The 23034-nt window shown below is 44.1% G+C and overlaps 1 protein-coding gene across 1 annotated transcript in view; it reads right to left on the reverse strand.

Moving 5' to 3' along the window:
• Window positions 1-23034, reverse strand: part of LOC119405286 (tyrosine-protein kinase transmembrane receptor Ror) — a 107389-nt gene that overhangs the window by 73641 nt on the left and 10714 nt on the right. Inside the window, exons 2-3 of the mRNA XM_037672105.2 lie at window positions 9523-9581; window positions 7859-8296 (exon numbers count right to left, since the gene is read on the reverse strand). Of these exons, the coding sequence (XP_037528033.1) occupies window positions 7859-8249 (391 nt within the window). The 5' untranslated portion in view covers window positions 8250-8296; window positions 9523-9581. The remainder of the gene's footprint in view (window positions 1-7858; window positions 8297-9522; window positions 9582-23034) is intronic.

Consider the following 23034-nt stretch of genomic DNA (forward strand, 5'->3'; position numbering starts at 1 on the left):
GTTGAAACGTCCCTGACTATGGAAAATCGGAATTTCAGCGACGCCTCTGTGCGAATTCGAAGGTCGACGTTATGCACTCTAAAAATAACGGTTTGCAACATTTTTGGGCAGTCTTTTTCAATCCGCGCTATAATAATGTTCACTTAGCTCACTTGCGGTTCCTGTTGTTGAAAGCTACGCGCTCGCCCCATTCCTCTTCAGAATGCCGCTATGAAAATCCGCATGCCGTTGGTGACCTGAGCAGAGTGCGCGTGGTGATAACGCAAGGAAAGGCATGCGAGATGGACGGCAATTATTGTTGTGTGGCAGAAATGCTCCCCAAATACGCCCTTCTTTTGTATTACAGTGTACGAAACAGACCATGCGCTACTGTACAGGAGCAGGAGTAAGACAGGGAGGTTAGCCAGTTCTCAAACTAGCTGGCTGCCCTGCGCTGAAGAAAGGGGTGTTGCAAAAAGAAAGAAAAGAAGAGCATAAGAAGGGGGAACAAAAGGAAAGGAGAACGAGACACTGCCTAAAGTCTGTCGAGGCTCAAATTAAGACGACTGGAGAAGAAGAAAAAAAAACCTGAAATAGACCGGCTGTGATTGCGACACGATGCTTGTGCCGGGCGAGCATGAAGGTACGGGAAGTAGTGACGCGTTATCGTCACTGTGTCATGGCAGAATCCTCAAGAATGTTGGGTACCGCATCAGAGTGAAACTGTCAACGTGAGATGAAAACGCAGCTATCGACCGGCACTCGCGTTGCTGTCCCAGCGGCACAACGTAAGGTACATCTGTCTTGGAATCAGTGATGCTGTCGAGGCGATAACAGATTCAGGGTCAGGGATTGTGCAATCTCTCTCGTGGACAAAACAACCCCGCTTATCGAACAGCACTGCAGCTTCCCAGCGCTACGAGCGTACACCATGCAGAAATTTCGGAAGATATTTTTTGTAGCAAGCCTTCCCTCCGAAGGCGTGCTTCGTGAATAGTTTCGTCCGCATGGTGTATCTTAGAATATCTGTATCTGGCAAGGCGTAAACACAGACACGGCATTACCGTTCTGTAGTGTCGTGCCTACATTTTGTATGCGTTGCAGTAGCATTTCTACCAAGACTTCCCTCGGAAGTGTTTGACAGGGGGCCCCCGAAGAGGCGAATATTTTATTGTGCTCGGCTGTCGCAGTGCAACCGCGGGTTGCTGAGTGACAACACCACAAGCGCTGAAAGTTTCACGAAGGTTATCGAAAGCGTCTTTTTACACCTACCGACAGACACACAGAAGGGTTCATGACATCGTGCATTCAATGAACGCTTATACCGTCAAAGCAGTGATCACGGGCTTGTTCCGTTAGAGTAGACTGTCTATTCAAGCGCACGTTGATTGGATGAGGCTGGACAGTCGGCTCGCGCCACCTCTCGAGCTTCGCGGAATCAGTAGAATCAGCGTACACAAAGAACAGTCCACCCAGCAGACTCTTGAGAGAAAACGGAAAGGCTCGTTATACCGACTTTCCTCTGAAGCTGCACTGGACAGCTCCGTATACCTGGTGCTGGACTCGGTATATAACTCTGTATATATAGGACAAGTTCGCAAAGCGGAACTGAAAACAGACAAGAAAGTCGCTGGACTATTAGGAAGTCAAGCGATGCTACTGTCTGTTCCCCCTTGTTCAGTTCTTGACACCCGCGTTAGCTGTTGGAATGTGTGGGGGATCAACAATGCATGACCAGCGTAAATGACAGACCCTGCCACGACGCACACGTCGGGAAGCCTTCGTGGTCATTTAATTAGCGAGGTGTATGCCAGAATGCGCATGCATGCGCGGCAGACGTGCGGTAATGAATTACGTATGATTAACGACGTGCCGTATATGGCATGACAAAATGTCATTGCAGTCGTTTATTTAGCTAGAATATTTCAGTATGCACAACATAGCACACGCATATGCCATAACATGTACCGTACTTACTCGCATATTATTAACACTGATCGTCTAGCGTCGGCTAGAACTGAGTAGTACTAAGTGTCAGTTAGTATTGGCTAGCATTGACTAACACTGGCTATAATATTTGCCAGTGCTTGTTAACGCAAGCTGATGACAGTGAGGTGTTCGCTACCTGTCGGCTAGTAGATGCTAATGTTGGCAAAACGATGGTTAGTAGTGGATAACGCTGGCTGACTCACTTAAGGTTGGCTAGCGTTGGCTAATAATGGTTAGCTGTTGGCTGGACTATCCGCGCTTATAAGCATGTAATAAATGTTACGTGTGCATTACTCTGAACAGCAGGAACGAACGCTCTTTACAATAGCCACGCCAGAGTGCCGGAGCATGCAATATAACTTACGTCTGCGCTCGAACGCGAGTGCCGACGCTACGCAGAACCAAGAACTACCCTTCAGGAGTCGCAGTGTATCGACGTATGACTTAAGTCCGCGTCACGCGTAGAACTACTAGACTTATACATTACGTAGATACGACTCGTGACACTTGGCTCTAAGTCAGACATCGGCAGCGGCGGTCACCCGGAGCAGACCGTGCTAAGGACTTCTTTTTCTACACGCAGTCCCCAGCAGCTGAACCGTGTCGCGGTTACGGGAGGATTTCCTACCTGCCAAAACCCTGGTCTGTCACGGCGTGCGGTGTTTCCGTCTACCGAACACTTCTGCGTTTCCCGGAGGATCATCTTTTTCAAGCCACTGCCGCGAGCACCACTGCGCAGCCATTTGGCGCAACTGATATCATCCGGCAAAAAACGCCCCCGTGCTCCTTTGCTTCACATCGGCAGCGGCGGTCACCCGGAGCAGACCGTGCTAAGGACTTCTTTTTCTACACGCAGTCCCCAGCAGCTGAACCGTGTCGCGGTTACGGGAGGATTTCCTACCTGCCAAAACCCTGGTCTGTCACGGCGTGCGGTGTTTCCGTCTACCGAACACTTCTGCGTTTCCCGGAGGATCATCTTTTTCAAGCCACTGCCGCGAGCACCACTGCGCAGCCATTTGGCGCAACTGATATCATCCGGCAAAAAACGCCCCCGTGCTCCTTTGCTTCACATCGGCAGCGGCGGTCACCCGGAGCAGACCGTGCTAAGGACTTCTTTTTCTACACGCAGGTTGGTGCCTTGTACCTTCCCCTTTAGTAGCGATTTTATCCCTTGCCGCTGCCGAATCAGTGTGTTTATGCATTTTTCTTGCCTGTCTTGTATTCTTTCGCTATCTTTTTGATTGCACTATGACTAGCTCTGAATTGTGTGCGTCGTGTGCAAAAGCACTTCCCACCCTCAGTCGCTTTTTAGCATGTTGTGAATGCAATAAGTCCTATCACTTAGGTAAGTGCTCAGGCCTTTCTGAAGCACAAGCTAAGAACAAATCTGAAACTTTTTTCGTCTCATGGAAATGCACAAATTGCTATTCGCAGCGCCTGAGGGGGCAGGGAGGTGGTAAAGAAGGGAACGACCAGGATGTACGTGCTCTGCTCAATACAATTCTAGAGCGGCTCGAAAAGCTTGATAACCTTCCGGCGCAAGTTGACAGCATAGATAAAGCCATCTCTCACCTGTCTGACAAGTACGATGAGATTCTAAAAACTATGAATCAGCAAGACGCAGAAATAAAACATCTATGCAAGCGTGTGGACGTGCTTGAAGTCCAGGACAACCCCGCGCAGATTCAAGAGCTTAAGTTTGCTGTGCATAATCTTGAATGGAGAAGCCGTAGACAGAACCTAATTTTCCATGGAATAGCTCAGTCTGACAAGGAAGATTTGCTCTCTAAGATTAACGCTGTTGGGCAATCCTTAAGTCTTCCTGTCCTTGCGAAAAGCGACGTGGAAGCCTTGCACAGGTTACCGTCAAAGGCTGGGAGGGTTCCAGGAGTCATTGTTCGCTTTGTAAAATTGGAAACAAAAAGTGAATGGCTGCAGGGGAATAAGAGGCTGAGAGAAGGGCGGTCCAAAGTGTCAATCACTGAGAACATGACACAACACAGCCGGATTTTGTTGCAGTCTGCGAAGCAATGGGCAGATCGCAATGACTTTAAATATGCGTGGCACCGCGATGGCAAAGTTTATGTGCGGAAAGGTGACGGGGAACGGGCTCATGTCATCCAACGTGCAGAGGATTTGACGCGACTGGCCGTGTAACGCCGCGACTAGCCGTGTAATGCTATAATTCCATTTGTACACTTCCTAATTCACGATGGATTCCCCGTATGTTTCCCCTAATAACATTGGAAAACTTGTTACTAAATCTACATTATCAGTGCTGCACATTAACATTCAATCGATCCGTGGTAAAGAAGATCTTTTAGAAATGTTTCTTTGCGAATTCAGTTTCAAATTTAATGCAATAATGTTGACCGAAACTTGGATGTTAGAGAATGACTCTTTCGCTCTTGAAAACTATGATTCTTTTTATTTGCATCGCGTTGGTAAACGTGGTGGAGGTACATGTTTGCTGTTGCTAAAGCACATGTACTCGGATAGGATTGAACATTTATGCGCTGTTACACCTGATTATGAAGTTCTATCTGTGCTTTCTGGAAAACTACTTTTCGTTGTTGTCTATCGCCCCCCGTGTGGTCGCATTGAAGATTTCTTTGCTTACATTGAAAGTGTTTTTGAATTTGCGTGTCAGTGCCAATATACTATTTTCCTTGGTGGTGATCTGAATATTAATATTCTTGAGAATTCTCCAGGACGCACACAGTTGTTGCTTCTGATTGAGTCTTATCTTCTCCGAAATGTTATCACTGTACCAACCCGTGTTACCTCGTCGTCTGCAACTGCACTTGACTTGATAATCACTAATGAATCTACTGAATGTGTTTCTGCAGGGGTTATTAACAGAGCATTGAGTGATCACCTCCCCGTATTTCTGTTGAGCAACGTCTCATTGGTTTCTAACAAAATTACTCACGACCCATTATTTCGGACACAAAATATTAACGCCAGCTCATTAGAAGAATTTCGTTGCATGATATTAAATTTTGATTGGACGCCACTGTACAGACACACGACTGCAGACGAGGCATTTAACTTTTTTTTTAAAACACTTCACAATGTTTTACAGCAAGGCATTCCCATACAGGGTTGCGAAAAAACCGAAGAAGGCCCGTAAGCCTTGGATGACGTCTCGCATCCTTAAAATGATTTCCAAGAAAAACAACTTATATCAGAAGTTTTTACAGAGTCGCGAACACCCCGATCTCGTAGCTTTTAAAAAATTTCGCAATAATTTGAATGGCACAATAAGAAAATCTAAAAAAGAGTATCACATTCGCTTATTTTCAGGCATTAGTGATCAAAAGGTTCTCTGGAATAGATTAAACATGTTGCTAAAATCTGAACGAACGTGCTCACCTGCTTCTCTTACAATTGATGGTATCAACTATGTTGGGAAAGATTTAAGTGACAAGTTCAATGACTACTTTGCATCCCTTGTTCAAAGTGAGCATGACCCTAGCACTCTCGATTACGTGAGAAACCGAGCACAGGACACCATGGCACTTATCGAGTGTGATAGCGATGAAGTATTAGCCGCTTTCAGACGTATGAAAATCAGTAAATGCGCGGATGCTTTTGGTCTGACAATGAGACCCGTGCTACATGTACTTGATGTCATTTGCCCCTTCCTAACTCATATTTATAACTTGTCCCTCAGCACTGGTATATTTCCATCAGAAATGAAAAAGGCGAAAGTGATTATTCTCCATAAGGGAGGTGCTAAAGAAACCCTCGGTAATTATAGGCCCATATCCATTCTACCAATTTTTTCCAAGGGATTAGAGCGAGTTATTTATGTGCGTATTTCAAAATTTTTCGAAAAATACGGGCTGATAACCAATACACAGTTTGGTTTCAGGGAAAGATCATCTACGGAAGTTGCGTTGCTCACACAAAAAGAACTTATTCTTCATAATATAGAAATGAAACTATTGACTTTAGGAATATTTATAGATTTTTCAAAAGCGTTCGATAGAATTAATCATAAAACCCTTCTTTTAAAACTTCCAGCTTATGGTGTCAGAGGTATTTCTTTGGATTTAATATCGAGTTATTTGCGTAATCGTACTCAGTATGTGGCTATCGACAACCACGACTCGTCCTGTAATAAAGTAGAACATGGTGTTCCTCAGGGTAGCCTGCTTGGTCCTTTGCTGTTCATTATTTATATTAATGATTTGATAGAAATAGACACTAGTGTTCAATATATTATATACGCAGATGACACGAGCTTATTCTTATCGGGTTCAAATGCAGATGATTTAGTCAATCGGGCCAATATCGTCCTAAATAAGTTACATACTTGGTCTCTTAAAAATTCCCTTCTTATTAATTCCAATAAAACTAAAGCAACATTTTTCAGAGCAAAAAATCAAGTTATTTCTGTCAGAGCCACACTTACCTTAGGAGGAAATGCCATAGAAATTACTGACACAGTTAGAACGCTTGGAGTCTACTTTAATGAATTCATGCTCTGGGATAGTCACATAGAACATCTTCAAAGTAAGCTTGCACGTGTAGTTGGCGTTTTGAGAAAATTCCAGCATCTATTGCCAGAAAAGGCAAAGCTTACGTTGTACCACGCCCTGTTTGAATCACAGTTAAAATATTGCGTATTGGTATGGGGAAGTTCAACAAAAACAAATATTAGTAAACTAGTCTCTATGCAGAAAAATGCGCTTAGAGCGATTGCTGGCGTGCCTTACAGAACGCACTCTGAACCACTGTTTACCACCTACCATATCATGCACTTTACCAACATGTACCATCATCGTCTTTTACAGCTCTACAAATCACAGATTGAACGCGGCATATTGTTCTTATGTGAAGTCGCTAACCTCCACACCAACATTCTTTGCTACCTTACAAGACACCACGAGTACTGGTCTGTGCCTCACCCACGTACTAATTACGGCTTTCAAACCCTAAGCTATACATTACCTTCCTTGCTTAACAAGTTTGGCTTTACTCACACCTCGATACGCGAACTTTCCTTTAACTCTCTTCGAAACTTATTTCGTTAATGTGTACATTTTTGATGATGATTTGTGATTTTTGATTTTTAATGTGTGCACCTTAATTATATTTTGTGTACGCAACTTTATTTGAATATATCTGGAGATATAATGTGTTTGTAGTGTCACCCATTTTATTGTGCACCGTGTTCTTTTTTTCTGCTTTGGAGTTCTTGTTTGTTATGCTACAATGTTATCCTGTGCTATTTCTGTTTCGTGCATACCGCAGTGCCGATGTATACGGGGGGAAGGGAGCAATGTCAAGCCGCGACTGTGCGGCTTTTTTTCCCTCCTCCTCAGCCATGTATATATATATTTTTTTGTATGCATGTCTGAAATAAAGACTCAGACTCAGAAGTCAAACCATAAGCTAGCTCCTTGCTGACTGTTTTGTATAGAGGTTTTTTTACCCCGTCCAGTATTCCGGGATACGGAAAAAGGTTTACGGAATACCGGGTTACCGAACGATGGTATGATCTCGTGATGCTTCGTACAACCACCACAATTATAGACGCGTTCGTTTGTTTTCGCTCAGTGTCCTTGAGGGGAACAAAGTTTATGAAGACAACTCATCCGGTATTAGGGCACCGCCGTAAATTTACATGATCACAGAAAAAAAAATGCACCAGGTTTCTGCAGTAACGATTCTGTGCTTGCCCGGTTTATCTCGGGCCCGCCAGATGGCGCCGCCTATCCAACCTCTTACGTTTACGACTATGGTATACAGTATAACGCTGACGCAAATAAGTTTGCAGGCAAACTATAACTCTCTCACAACACATATTCCCGCAGTGCGTAGGATCTTCCAGACTTTAAAAATCTTAAAGAGTGTCGTAATGCTTTTCAATGTGGCTCACCCGCTGACACCCGGAGGATGCCCGTGGTCTCGACCACCTCGGTGCCGCTCTTGGCCTCGCAGCGGTAGTAGCCCGTGTCGTGCACGTCGGCGCTCACGATCCTCAGCCGAGAACCGTAGGCCGGCACGTTGGCGGTGGCGCCCTGCTGCTGCTGCTGACCGGAACCCGTCCCACTTCCGCCGGAAGTGGCGCCGTCGGCGGAAGAGGAGGAAGCGGCCTGGCCCGGGGCAGACGACGACGGCGCCACGGGGTACTGTCGTATCTCGAGCCGGTTCCGTTCCTCCTCCACGGGCGCGTCGTTCTTGTACCAGCGGAACACGACCCGGGCCCCGGGACGGCCCCCGGCCACCTCGCACTTGAGCCGCACGCTGTCGCCGGAGTCCTTGGTCATGTTCACCAGAGGACGCCGCACGTGAAGACGCGTCGCGACGGCTCCACCTGGTAGCGGAAGAGGGAAGAATCGAGGTGCATTGGATTCAACCTCGCAGTTTCTCATTGTTGATGTGATGTAAGCACATGTCGGCATACAAGCAGCACTCCGTTTCAAAGCAAATACCACTGTAAACGATAGGGTCGCGACGTTTATATTTAAGACATTAAGGCCAGTTACACGCCTGTGAAAGCTAGGTAAACAGCTGAGCTGGCAAGCAAGCGACACTACTTGGCGAAAGTAGATTGAGTTCTTTCTTTATCTTTTCTACACCTTAATCCTTGTTTCTTTATCTTTTTCTATATTGCTCTCCCTCCTCCCAACCCTCACTTCTCTTTTCCACCCCGTGTTATGCTATACTGCACATAACTATTCCACGCTTTAGCCTCTTCCCTTTCCCACTTCCTTGCAGTACTATACTATGCATGGGTATGTTACGCTAGGAGCTGCTTGGCATACACCCGCTCTCTGTGGCGCATATCCGCCGAGTTTTCTGTTTGTACGACACCAGCCTTACTCTGAGCTTAATTAGCCCCGCTGTTAATAAAGGCTCGCTTTTCTCAAGCGATGGTGGGGGTTGTATTCCAGTCGTAGATAAGAGGCGTTGCTCTACGCCAAAGTCGAATGCTCGCTCATGGTGTCAGTCCACTGGTCCGCAGACGATATGAGTTCGGCAGCAGTTTTTCTTTTTTTTTATTATTATTAAATGTGTTTAAGGAGAGGTTGGTGCCTATACATGGCCCCGGCTACTCTTCCCTTACTCATTAATTTGCGTCACGAACTTATAAATATAAGTAGAGTACTGTAAAACTCACTCACGGTAATGCAGTTACTACGATAAAGCCGGATGAGTAGAACGACCTTGTCATGGGGACTCGTGGCCCCTTGAAATAAATCCCGCAATAGTAACCCTGTCAGCCGTGATAGTACAGTGCTTCCGATGCTCGGCTGCTCACCCGAAAGTCGCAGATTCGATCCCGGCCGCGGCGGTCGCGTTTCGACGGAGGCCCGTGTCCTGTGCAATGTCAGCGCACGTTGAAGGACACCAGACGGTAGAAATTTCCGGAACATCTCCTTTCGGCGTGCTTTATAATGCTATCGTGGTTTTGACATGTCAAAGTCCCGTTATTATTATTATTATTATTATTATTATTATTATTATTATTATTATTATTATTATTATTATTATTATTATTATTATTCCTGCGATAGAAACAGTTGCACGCAATCTTACCGTGACTGGCCTTCTTTGTGGGCTTTGTAGTTTCGCCGCCGGTTGAAGTGTCGGGACTCCTGCGAGAAAAACAATGCATTTAAATAAACAACAAACATGGACGTATATGTTTATCAAAGCTAGAGGCATATCCTACATACGTGCGTTTGTTTATTTTCCATTTCTAGCTTTCTCTCTTTGCCTTCACAATTACTCCGTGTTTTTTCTTTATGAATACGTCAAACGGAGTTGTGCAACCATTAAAAAAAAAAGAATACTTTGGACAGGTGTACAGGCATGAAACTTGGCGTGCATAAGTCACCCGTTAATCTGACTTCTCGTACAACACGACGCTTCTCCTTTTTTTTTACTTCTTTCGTATCAAATACAGTAATACAGAATGTCGGCATGCCCCGCGAAAAGCTTCTTTTCCCTCTTTCCCTCTTTATACGAAACACGCTTGAAATATTGGCGGCTTTGCATATCGCCCCTCGAACAAGCATTGATCAGAGCGTCGCGCAGCACTGCGAACTTTCCCCCCCCCCCCCTTTCGGCTGAGAGAACAGGGCTAGGGGTCTCCGGAAAAAAAAAAGAAAAAAAAGGCTGGAAAAGGCGAGACCCCGTTCCAGACAGGTTGCGCCGGTGAACGTTGTGTGTTACTTTTTTGGGGTTGTTTGTTGAAACTGAGAGTACCGTACTTACTTCAAGTTAAGTCGATACCTTCTCTTTCTTTTAGAGAGAACAGTTTAAGGCGGAGAGGTCGGTGCTTTAGTGTGACCCCGTCTACTCCTCTTGTCTTGCATGATTGCTTTCATCGCGAAGGTTCAATAATTATAAAACAGTACAAAATATTTTTCTCTTGGTTATGGTATGTAACAGTTGCGGTTCTTTTTTTTTTAACATCACCGTGTGTACACATATATGTGATTGTTGAATATGTTGTTTTGACTGTTATGTTAATGTTGTCGTGACTGTTACGCTAAGTTGTATATTGTATGTACTGCGGGTTAACTGTGATTAGAAATTTGGACTCTATGTACTTTATGTTTATGAACTCTATGTACTTTATGTTTATGGAGCCTATGTACTCCAAGAGCTAAGGAGTAGCCGGCGCCTTATTTGTGCGCCAACATCTCCTTACATCATGTCAATAAAAAAAAAAAGACACATCAATGTACGTTCACACGCCTAATCTCAGTCATACGATGTCAATATTTACACAACATGAACATTCACAAATATAAATTGTTCATACGTACAAAGTACACACGTTAACTTCATTTCACGAAAAGTAAAAAAAAAATGAAAGCAAGCATTGACACGTTTTCTCGCATCTAAGCTGGTCAAAATCCTAGATGGCGGCGCCTCCGAAAAACGTATCCTGAGTTGATATATATTAGACTAAAAACACATCCGCAAAAGAAGCAACGCCCGTTACACGACCATAAACATATCAAGGTTTAAAAAAAAAACAAGACAGCACATCCACCACTACACCTAAAGTAATTTACACCGTCAGTTAAAAACAGTAAAGTTTTATTACGCTCAACAGCAAGCTCAACTACATGCGCGAATGAAAAAAATCGCCGTTAAAACCTCTGCAGAGATTCTGATCACTTGGTGTGCAGAGAAATTAACGATGCAATAATATCGCAGCGAAAAATACGAAAACATATTTATCGTAGTTTCAGTAGCCCGTCGGCAGACATAATTAATTTCCCTTGAAATGATAAGCCTTCAGAGATGAAAAAATGCATTCATACCTACATACTATTTGAGCTTTTAAACCTCAAAATGTTACCCGTAAGACAATTAAAACACCTTTTAAACACCGTAAGAGTGTTAAAATTTCTAATGTGGAACGACCGTCAAAACCTAAATCGTGTCAAAAAATAGAATTTTCGAAGAGAAGGAGCAAAGTACCAGAGGACGAAGTGGTTCTTTTCTTCGTCCTGTGTTCACTGTTTTCGAAGTACCGCTGTTTCGACAGGATGTACCAACCAGACCAGATGAACACGCCGCTAACGTAAATAGTCCGACATAACTTTAAACTAAATCTCATCTTATTACGACGAAAATAGGCAAGGTATACCATTCCTTTTCGATCACTTGAGTTACACGCGAGTAAACACGGTACCGAGGAATACACCGCGCTCAAGGCTCGCTTTCGCTCCGGCAACCGGCTTGACTTACACCGGCGATATTTGCATATCGCCCCCACGAACGAGCACGTCAAACATCGGTGTCGCGACCAGTTCCGAACACATGCCGACGAGACGAGAAGTTGTACGGAAAACGACTGACAGTTAAAAAAGAAAAAAAAAAAGGCGAGATATCGGGCCGAACATGCTGCATCGACGAAATTGCCATTTTTTCTCTTTAGCATCTAACGTCAGGTGTAAGAAAAAAGGTAAAACGCAATTCGGAAAAACAAGACGGGAAGATAGGAACGCCGGTAAAATAAGCGTCGGGCGCCTGTCACGGCGTGACGCAGAGAAGGAAAAGGAGTTCTGGAATGTGGATGTTAAATAAAATAAAGCAATAGCAATAAGAACAGAAAATACAGTACGTCATATGCTTCTAGCTAACGCACGTATCGCGCCATCGTCGAAATTAGATGGTGCACGATCGACGTGAAGGCGATGCATTGGGAGTACGCAGCTCTTCTGCGGACGTGTTTCATCATAATGCTCGTGCTTTGATGTAGTTCTTTCAGCAACGGGCTCTCGAACTTTTTTTTCTTTTATCTCCTCCTAGATTGAATATGTGTATAGAATTAATTTCTATGCCTGTGCTTTTCATTGTGCTTTTGGCAGCTAATTCCTTCTTTGCATCATCAGCGTATACAAATGACGGGCGACTAATATTCTCTCTCTCTCTCTCTCTCTCTCTCTCTCTCTCTATATATATATATATATATATATATATATATAATATATATATATATATATATATATATATATATATATATATATATATATTAGGGGTGTGCGAATATTCGAAAGTTTCGAATATTCGTATTCGATTCGAAAATCGTGTATTCGAAAAGGTTCGAATATTCGATAACTTCAAATATTCGATAAATTAGAATATGCGATTCGATTATCATGCATAAAATAATTCGTCCTCCACATTTCTGCTGCGTTCGTATCGCTAAAGACGTTGCCGAGAGGAGCGATAAACATCGTAAGTGCACGGAGGCACAATATCTGCCTGCGACGAGCGCCCCAATACGTACGATTTACTGCTGGTGCATCTCTGACGTGCAGCGCTGTTGGCGATCATGTAACCGTGAATTTTCAATATTATGCGGCCGTAACGTGCCGCACTACCACTCGTTCACTATGCGGGACCACTTCTGAAGAAAGACAGTGACCCACGGGACTGGTGGCGGACTGTAGGCACCTTCACATACCCCAGTCTGGCAAAGCTTTGCCCCATGTAACTCCCTATACCAGCCACTTCTGTTCCAAGCGAGCGTGCCTTTTCAGTGGCAGGGGGGGGAGGTGTCTCTGTAACAAGGGGGCGCCTGCTGCCTGATCATGTGGAGCAACTCATATTTCTTCATGATAACATGTAGTCATTACACTCATTATGCCGTGATATGTGTTGTGATGTGCATTGTGCTAGCCTGGACATTGTGTTCTGGAGATATATATATATATATATATATATATATATAAATCGCTATCGATACATTTCAAGCATCCGCTCTAACTAATAGTAATAACACTAGATTTTCATCTAACAGCAACATTTTACTTCCCCGAATAAACACAAATTATGGGAAATTCACAGCTCTTTTCACTGCCATTCAATACTGGAATATTTTGCCACTAGATAATAAAGCATGCCGCACAACAATATTATTCAAAAAACAAATGAAGTCACACCTACTAACAACATTGCTCGCTATCGATTCATTATGACTATATGCGTAAAGCGCTTCATTCATAATATGTATCATAAAATTGTGTTGAACTATTTTTCTCCAATTTTTGGATTGTTGTTTCTAGAAATTTAAGATTTCGCTAAAATTAGTTGTCCGGATGTTTTATTATTTATATATGACCTGTACACCGTGTTCTTTGACAATACGTTATGTTTATATAAGTTACGTTGATTGCAATTTTTATCGTCTATATTTAGTTCTGTACTATTTTTTCGTGAATTACGTTTCTTGTACAGAATTAACTTTTGTTGGTTCTTTCCATTTTCTTTTTTGCTATATGCCCTGCTTATTATTATCTCGCATCTTTTTTTTTCTTTAACTGCTTTCTGCCATCATGCAATTTACTGATACTGACAAATGACTAATAGGAGGTCCCCCTGACAGTTTTGTAACTCCGGGACCTCCTTCTGTACTAATGGTGAATAAAGAATTGAATTGAATTGATAGCAGTGTATGTTGTGTTGCCAGTCAGGCTGTTAATGTTTTTTTTTTTTTTCAAATAGCTACATGTTCAATAAAATATTGTTACTGTGGAGGCATTTTTCCTTTAATATTCGATATTCGATTCGATATTCGAAGGTGGATATTCGTATTCGATTCGTATTCGAAAAAATTTGATATTCGCACACCCCTGATATATATATATATATATATATATATATATATATATATATATATATATATACAGAGAGAGAGAGAGAGAGAAGGGGGGGGGGGGCTTCATCGGAGTGACTCTGACGGAAGACCAGTTATGAAGAAATTTAATTGCAAAAAAAAAAGGAATTACAACAAAATGAAAGAGATAACCGCAACTCCGTTACGAAATTGTTATTGGCAATAGTGCAATGTGAAGTTCTTAACTCGACAGCTACTTATCCCTAATCGCTTGTCTCCAGCCATTCAATATCCAACATTATCTAACGGTAATTCGGTATAGTTTACCAGTAGTTTCAATGAGTGAGTGAGTGAGTGAGTGAGTGAGTGAGTGAGTGAGTGAGTGAGTGAGTGAGTGAGTGAGTGAGTGAGTGAGTGAGTGAGTGAGTGAGTGAGTGAGTGAGTGAGTGGGTGAGTGGGTGAGTGGTGAGTGAGTGAGTGAGTGAGTGAGTGAGTGAGTGAGTGAGTGAGTGAGTGAGTGAGTGAGATTGCGGGACGTGACATGGCCCACATGACCTTGAACCACGTGACCCTGTAGCCCTTGATTAATTCTCATATGAGCAGCAAGCGAAGCCGCTGCGCGGCGCTATTGGCTATGAACAATTATTGATTGTTACTTTGGACAACCGCATGTGAGTGGCCTTGAAGCGCATCTCAGTGTAGCGAATAAGTTTCCTTATTAGTACTAACATCTCATCAAACAATACCGAACAAAATTATGAAGAGTTGCTCGTTTTCCCTGAATATTATTGATTTTGGTCTTGCGTGTGTTTGCGGGAGCCAATGCATTTTATGCGTTATATAGGTATTTTAATCGTCTCATTGATTTATTTTTCAACAACAAGTGTGTTCCCACGTGTAACAGAAAAAGGTGTTGCGGGAAGCTTACTACTGCATTAAGAATTTCCAGCTGCACAACGTTTACGCCCGCATATCTAAGCCTAATCTGTTGCCCACGCTGTCGTTCTAATACTCCAACTCTGGCTTCGTGGAACCAAAACATCGAGTGACCGAAAACTTAATATCGTCACAGAGAGCACGGAAGCGGAAAAGACTCGCGGAACTAAACTCTCACTTAAAAAAAAAAACGCATTACAAATTTTCTTCTTTTGGTCAGGACCACCATACATCAGTCTTATCCGCACCGCAGGAAACAGCGCAACTGTAATGATGCTAATGCGTACTTCTACTGTGGCAGTTTTTTCTTCTTTTGTTTACATTTTCGCTTACTCTCCTGATATATTAAACAGTTGGTTGCGAAGGTCCGAAATTATGCTTCGGCAATTCTTCATACGAAATTCGTACAAAGAAAAAAAGAAATAAGCGTCGTCACGCGAAAAAAAGAAAGAAAATCCCGCCTTTAGAGACATTAAAGCGATAAATCAAATTTTCAGTTATAAATTCGACTTCTCGCACTCAGAAGGCACCGCCTTTTCGCATAATCCAACCGTGACAGCTTATTACAGCACTTCACTTTTCCTTTTATCCAGCTTCGTTCCGTTTTTAAGTTTTGGGCGCATAGTTTACGGGTACTTTATATCCCTTAAAATGTTTGTCACTGCCCTTTTTTTGTGTAGTAGTCATCAAGCACGTAGCGCCGCCTTGCTCATTTGCATACGCCGTTGGCCGTCAGCACCCCCTGCAGCTAGCACTTCTCTGCTGGCGCAGCGACGCTTATTGATAACTTAATTGAACCGCGAGCCGCTCTCACAGTCCCTATTGGATCCGAAGGTGCACTACGTTTATATCTATGAGCCCTGCCGTTAAGCGAAGATAAAATCCAAACTTAAGGATTCGTTAAAGGATTCTTATAAGGATTCGTTAAAATATATAATCCTCATAAAAACAATAAAAGTTCAGTAGTCGCGGGAGAGGAACCGTATGAAATATTAATCGTAAGAAACAGAAGAAATAGTGCGTAATTAAACAATTTGTACGACAACAACCTAAATGTACGCCGAAATTTTAAAAAATGGACTCTCACTATACCAGGATGAAGACAAAAGCATTTGTGAGAACCACAGACTCGGCGCTGCGTGAAAAGTCGTAACGAATCGGTAATTCCGCGTACAGTAATATAATACAATTAAAAATACTACTTTCACTATAGTTGACGCCGACAAAACAAAGACATATAGGGCTAAATAAACCACTTTAAATAGCTGTGTTATTACGTTTTGTGACGTACTAGCTAAAATTGTATAATTACGAGCAACATTTGTATGAATGAACTCTACTCACTGCTTTTTGTTCGATTATTTTTGTGCAACAACCCACGGCGTCCTGTAATGCCGATTGGCCCTGATGGTAAAATAAATAATAAAATAAATAAATAAACAAACAATCATAATAAATATTTACGCAGCTTGCCCTAGTGGCGCAGAGGTGGAACAGCGGATCCGGGCGACGTTCTCTTCATTTGTCTCTTTCTTTCTCTTTCTATCTATTGTATTCTCCTTTTCTTCTTTGTTTCTTTATATTTCTTTCTTTCACTCTCTTTCTAGGTTTTTTTCATTTTTTTCTCTCTCTCTAATCCTCGGTTCCTCTCTCTCTCTCTCTCTCTCTCTCTCTCTCTCTCTCTCTCCCTACTTCTTTCTATTTCTGTCTCGATCTTTTTTTTTTTTTCTGCGTGTCTCTTTCTCATTTTCTCTCTCTGTCTATTCTTTCTCTTTCCATTTTTTCTCTTTCTTCCCTTCCTTCTCTCTGTGTATCTCTACCTCTTCCTCTCTCCCTGTACACGTTCTCTCGCCCATCAGAGTTATGACCCCCCCCCCCCCCCGGACAAATCAGCGCACGTGTTCGGGGAGCGAAGCACAAGAAGACGAAAACAGCGCGCGCCAGCATGATGACGATACTTTTCGCGAGGGCCAATCGGGGCTTCGCCGAGCTTTTAAACAGCACCGCTGTTAGAATTGCAGGCGACCGTAGTTTTCGAATTAGCTGCCTGGTAGCGGCACTAGCACCTCGGCGTTCGTGTTCTCTGGTGTATTCCTCGGGTTAACTTTGTGTGTCGTCGCACTGCCGAAGCCGATCCCAGAGGCCACGTGGAAAGAAGGGCGTGGTTGAGATCTGCTCCGCCAGGTGCCGCAGTGGTCCCAGCTGTTCACAAGAAAACCGCCTGCTCTTTAAACGAAACCATAAATTAAACGCTCCCTAATTATCCTGACAGTTAATTGGCCCTTATCTTAAAGGGACACTAAAGAGCAAAACGATTTTTCTCGTATTAGTAAAGTACTCTTTCGCGATACCAAAAACACCACGCTTGCTGAGAGAAGACGCTTAGTAAGCGAGAAAACGCGCAAAAAGAAAGCGTGGGTGGCGACGCCACCTAGAAGTTTCCGCACCATTCGCCGTGACGTTACATGTTTTGACGGTGCCTACTAGTGCCTACGCAGTTCCTAATCGGTAAAAATGAAGTACATTGTCCCCTGAGGGGGCCATAGACATAACATACCAAGGTTGAGGAAGTTCAGTTTAGCCAATGGCGTCAAAATACGGTAAATACACTTTGAAATCCGTGATATCACGCACGGAGGTTCCGGCGCGAAATTTAAAAATGAGACTTTGAACTCGATTTTCTCCTCTATTAGTAAACCTATGATGGTGAAATTGAGAGCATTAGAGTTCTTAGAGTACAATTTATCAATCTAAACCTGTTCATTGTTTCTCTTTAGTGTCCCTTTAAGAAAACTTGCGCCCTGTTATCGTACGTATCTAACTCGTAATTTGGACCAGAACAATCGATTTCGTAGCAATTTTGCCTTTTGCAACACTTTTTCTGAACATTGGGAAAACCGGAAGTAAGTGTTCGACCGGAAATGCTTGGAAGAGAAGAAAGAGTGTAATTAATCGCTGGTGCCAGTGATAAAAGTAAATAGATACGGAACGTCAAGCTGTCCGAGTGAGCATACTTCGAATCGTTGTCATGCGCAAGCAAAAGGAGATGACGTCATAGTGACGTTTCTGTCACAGTCGCGTGAGCCCGACCTGTTCAGGCGTAAGCAGACTCCCCCAAGGCGGACGAATTACCCACCAGAGCTTGAAGCAAGCGCACTGTCGCGTTGTTACGCAGCTACGTTATCAAGTCTCGCTCTAACCACGGTAACGACTGGAGCCATCCGGTAATCTTAGTGGTTACCGGTTACAGTCTGCTCACGCGCAGTACCAGCAGGAGGATAACAGCTGTATGCTAATAAGCGTAACACGCAAGATGGCTACGACAGTGCACACCATGAAACGTGACACGCACTACAATGGAAATTCTGTTGCTCCCAAAAAAAGTAGGAAAAAAAAGAAGAAAGACAGGCTCGATGAAAAACGTGTGCGGCTTTCTTTTCTTTAACGAAGTGTACATGTAGGACAAATAAGGCTCCCTAGCGCGACCTCAGGCTGTACGCTTTTGAGTGTACCCAGTGGAGGTGGATATGGGAGAGATAGAAGGAAGTGTGGGGGAGAGGGGTAGTAACTGCCGGAACTCCTCGCTGAAAAATGCAGTATCCCCTTTCACTCCCGCATTTTCATCTTCTTCCTTTTTGTTTTCCTTTTTTTTTTCTTCCTCAAAACATAACGAAGGGCTGAGCGAGAGCGACAGGAACTCTCACTTGAGAGGACGCCACCGAAGAAGGAGTGCTCTCCGCGAAGTAAAATATACATAAAAAAAGGCACAGGAAACATAAACAAAAGAACCAAAAACGGGTACATCACGAATTGCGGCCGCCGGAAGGACGCTGAGGAGAAAACTTTGCGTACAACGCACGCCAGCGACGTTGAGAAAAAGAAAAAAAAAAACGTCGAACGAACAAACACGAGTGTAAGACTGAGAGAAGCTGCGCCACCGGAGTTACCGGCTCCATCGTACGTGAGATGAAAGGACGCCAGGGTTGTGTGTGTGTGCGTGCGTTTCCCGCTATGCTTAACGGAAGAGGCTGCCACTGCTGCTGCAGGGAAGCCTTCTTTTCTGGTACCGCGGCACTTAAGTGCTCCCGGGTCGGCCAAGTGTGTTGTAGTATAGCGCGGAAGGAAGGAGGAAGTGGTGCCCGGGATCGGAAGTAAGGAAGCACGAGCTGCTGCTGCTGCTGCTGCTGATGCTACTACTACTTACTACTACCACACATATACTGCTATACTACCGAGGTGCGCGCGCCGGAGAGCGCAACAAAAGGAATTACCCGGCCCGCGTGTATGGAAAGGGAGGTGTACGCGCTCTCTCTCGAGTCTCGCTAATTCCGTGCAGTGCGCCGGAGGGTGTGGAGATCGGTGTCGGCGAATCAGGTAACGAGATGTGCGACCACGTATTCTACAGTGCAGAACACTGCCCAATACCGTTCATCCTTTGCAGCTTCTGTTGGGGCGGATTGGCTGATGTTAATAAAGAACGTAGACATTGCAGTTCGTAATTTTCTCGCTAACCCCACAAAGCGTTATCAATTACCTGATAGCGATCATTTCGACACATTTAATTTCTTTTATTTAAGCGCCGTATGTTTTACACTAAAGCACTCAGCAAATTTCTTGATATGCGGTAGGCAGGCTTCAATTGTAGGCTTCGTTTTAAAATTGCAGGCTTGCATTTTAAATAGCTTGCTGTCGTTTTATTTCTAAGTATGTTCTCTTCATGACTACGAATAATTGTTAAAAAGTTGTGGTGATTGACTTTCGTGTCAAATGACGTCTGCTGTTTACAGCGATAATGTGAACGTTTAACAGGTCTAAATCCTAGAAAAGATAAAGATAAGCGCCGGGGCACCTCGAAAATTTTACTAGTATCGCTTTTCCGTTTTTTGCGAGTGAGATTCGGTTTTACTGCCCGGAAGGTAGACGCATGATGACGTCACATATGTTGGCCTGCTTCAATGTGCCACAAGCACGCTAGCTCAATCAAAAAAAAAGGAAAAAAAGAGAGAAAGAAACCGCATCAGCATTGTTTGTTTTTGCGTTTGTTAGTGAGCAAGAAGTACTTTTTTTTTTTTAGAGCCGGATGGTTCATACTGAACTGTACTATCCGAAACAATTACCGTTAAGTGCACAAGAAAAGGATACGCACAACAAGAAAGCGATATCACCTTACCTCGCATTATTGCTACAATAATCGACGTGACATTACGTGATAAGACCGATGATGACGTCATGTCAGGCATTTGAGGATCGACTTAAGTAATCGAATGAAAATACAGTTCAGCAACGGTTTTTACGAACACGACTGGAAGCGTTAGAAAAATAAGGAGTTTATTAAAATCCACACTTATCGGTTCTTCAGTTCTTCAGGGAAGTAAACGAAATAGTAAAATGTAGAGCAACAATTTGCTTTCCTTAAAAGGGATCGAGTTCGTAGATGTCGTTATTCTATAGCACAGATGACAAGCATTTCGGAAAATTCAAATTTGTTCGTGAAGTCTACAAATTCGCAAGAAATGGTACTCGACTGTTATCCTGTGGTAACGTGCTATCGCAGCTTGCGTAACCGCTAAATGTCATTCTCCTTATGTGCTTAAACTAAACGGGCGTCACTGTGACTTGTCAAAACATGTACGTATCCGCACTCCGTCGAATTTTGGCGCCACGTGGGCGGCGATCAGAGCCAGGCACTCAAAAATGAAGGAGTTCTGGTGAGGGTTAGCCTCTTTAATATTATGGATGATATTACACCTGAAGTTATCCGTGAATGTGTCACGTTAAGTAAAGCGGTTGTCAAAAGCCGTTTTCACGTCAGCATAAACAAATTTCTTTACGGGCGGAAATTGGAGGAAACATCCATATTGACGTGAAATGGGACCCACAAACTATCGTGTACACTGTAATCAAAATCAATTGCTATACACTAGAACATTAACGTTGAAAAATAAAAATCAAGTTGTGTTGGCGTGACGTTTACCGTATGTACCCGCAAATTACCAGCAGCGGCTAATGTCGCCCTACGTAAGGTTTAGAGTTGCCTAACTGTTGGCTACCCGTTTTTATGGGAATATAAAGAAATAACGCATGCGCACCGCTATCTGTCTGCGTCACTTATTTCAACGCTTCTCACGCTAAGGCACTCCTCGCAAATCCGCCCACATTGTGCTCCGGCCTACGCGCTTTCTAGGCTTCGCCGCACTGCACGGCGTTTCTGAGGCGAAGTACGCGTACCAGGAACCAGGAGGTCGATGCACAGCGCAGTATATAAGAATCGCTAACGCAGTGAAGCCACCTTGTCGGGCGTATGTAGGTGTACGCGGCAAAAAAAAAGCCTGTCTTCCCTCAGTTTTGTTTCTTCCCCTCGTCTTACACGCAAACGAAGGGACCTTGGGGAAGAGATCGGGAGAGCGGATGCGATGTTGGGAGGTTCACGAAAGGCGGGAGAGGCGCCTGATGTTAAGGCCGGTACAAATTGGGGAAAAGCATACGAACGGAAGGAAGGGAGCCCGCATCATGGCGCCGCCACGGGAGAACGTAAAAGATTCGGGAAAGAGAAGAAAGGGAAGGGAGAAGGGATAAAACGGGAAGCCGGCGCCAATTGGGACCGGCAGGAAATAAAGACACAGAAACGGGAGGCTGCAGTAAATGCGGAGAGGCGCCGCTTGGGGAGCGGACAGGGAAGAAAGGTGAAGAAACGGGACAGGAAAATCGGGAATACAAAAAATAAACAATAAGAAAAACTTCGCTCTCCTGGGAGATACGGTATGGAGAACAGGCGTGAGTGCAGAAACCACTCCTTTAGTGTTGGTCTGTTAGCGAGCGACGGGGATGTGAAAGGAAGATAGGGGGGGGGGGGGAATAAACGGGACGGAAAGGCTCAGCAGCATCCTCCGGAATAATGAGGATGCAACGATGACGTCACGAAAGCAAGAGAGTGAAAGAGGGTGAAAGACACTCATTCTGAGAGTCGGGTTATCCGCGCTATAATAAATCTAGGCATTGCCAGTGCAAGATCCTTGATGGATTAGCCATACCGGGTGAATGAGAAAGGGTAGAACACGCAATGAAAGTGACTAGACTACTGCATGAGCAATTTTAGTGCATTGAACTTCCGATAGCAGTTAGCAGTGTTGTCGACTGCTCGTGTCTTGTAACAAACGGCAGCAAGATTATCAATAAAATCCGCGCGGTTCGTTTTGTATTCGCCTAAGACGACTCGACGGCGAAAACCACCTCCTTGTTCTTCTTACCCGCTTGTTTTGATTACCTCTCTCTCTCTCTCTCTCTCTCCTCAACCCCCTCCCTCCTAAAAAAAAAGCCTTCTGCACCGCGCGCGAGCTCGCACTGCCTCCGGGATCGCAACCATTGCAAGCGTTCTGCACCTCACGGGGTTTTGCAGTGTTTCCGGGATCGGCCCACCTATGTCTAAACGACGTCATGTGGTCACGTGACGTCATCATCATGAAGTCATGATGACGTAATATAGGGGACGTCATCACATGATGATATTTTTTTTAAATGCCGCGTTGACGCAGCCGCCGACGACGCCTACGGTCACTTTTCGAGTTTAATTAAATGAGGCACCAAAGGCTTTCGCCTTAAAAGTATTACTAACGTAGCCCTCTCATTCATAACTGGTGCTGAGAAACGTATGGCTTGCTGATGGAGATAAGAAGATTGCATGATCACGAACATAAAATGCTGTTGTAAGAGATGCTGTTGCCCATGAGAGGTATGATGAGTGTTAGGCCGGAAGCGTAACACACGGTCAACGCCAGATATGGCGTCGGAACAGAAACGGGCAAAAGGGGCACTCGACCGACAACTACCATAACGACTGCATGGTCGTCTGCACTGCTGCCTGAGAAGTAGACGACAAAAGGAAAAGACAAGAGGCGAGAAGGGGTTCAGTGGGCTGTAAACGAAGAGAGGCGCGAACCTCCGCGTGGGTAACAACAACGGGTAACGGTGTTGTACGCCATCGTAGTCGGCACATCAAACGATTCCTCTATCAGAAAAAGGATGAGATGGAG

This window comes from Rhipicephalus sanguineus, chromosome 9 (assembly GCF_013339695.2).
Source record: "Rhipicephalus sanguineus isolate Rsan-2018 chromosome 9, BIME_Rsan_1.4, whole genome shotgun sequence".
NCBI classification, from domain to species: domain Eukaryota; kingdom Metazoa; phylum Arthropoda; class Arachnida; order Ixodida; family Ixodidae; genus Rhipicephalus; species Rhipicephalus sanguineus.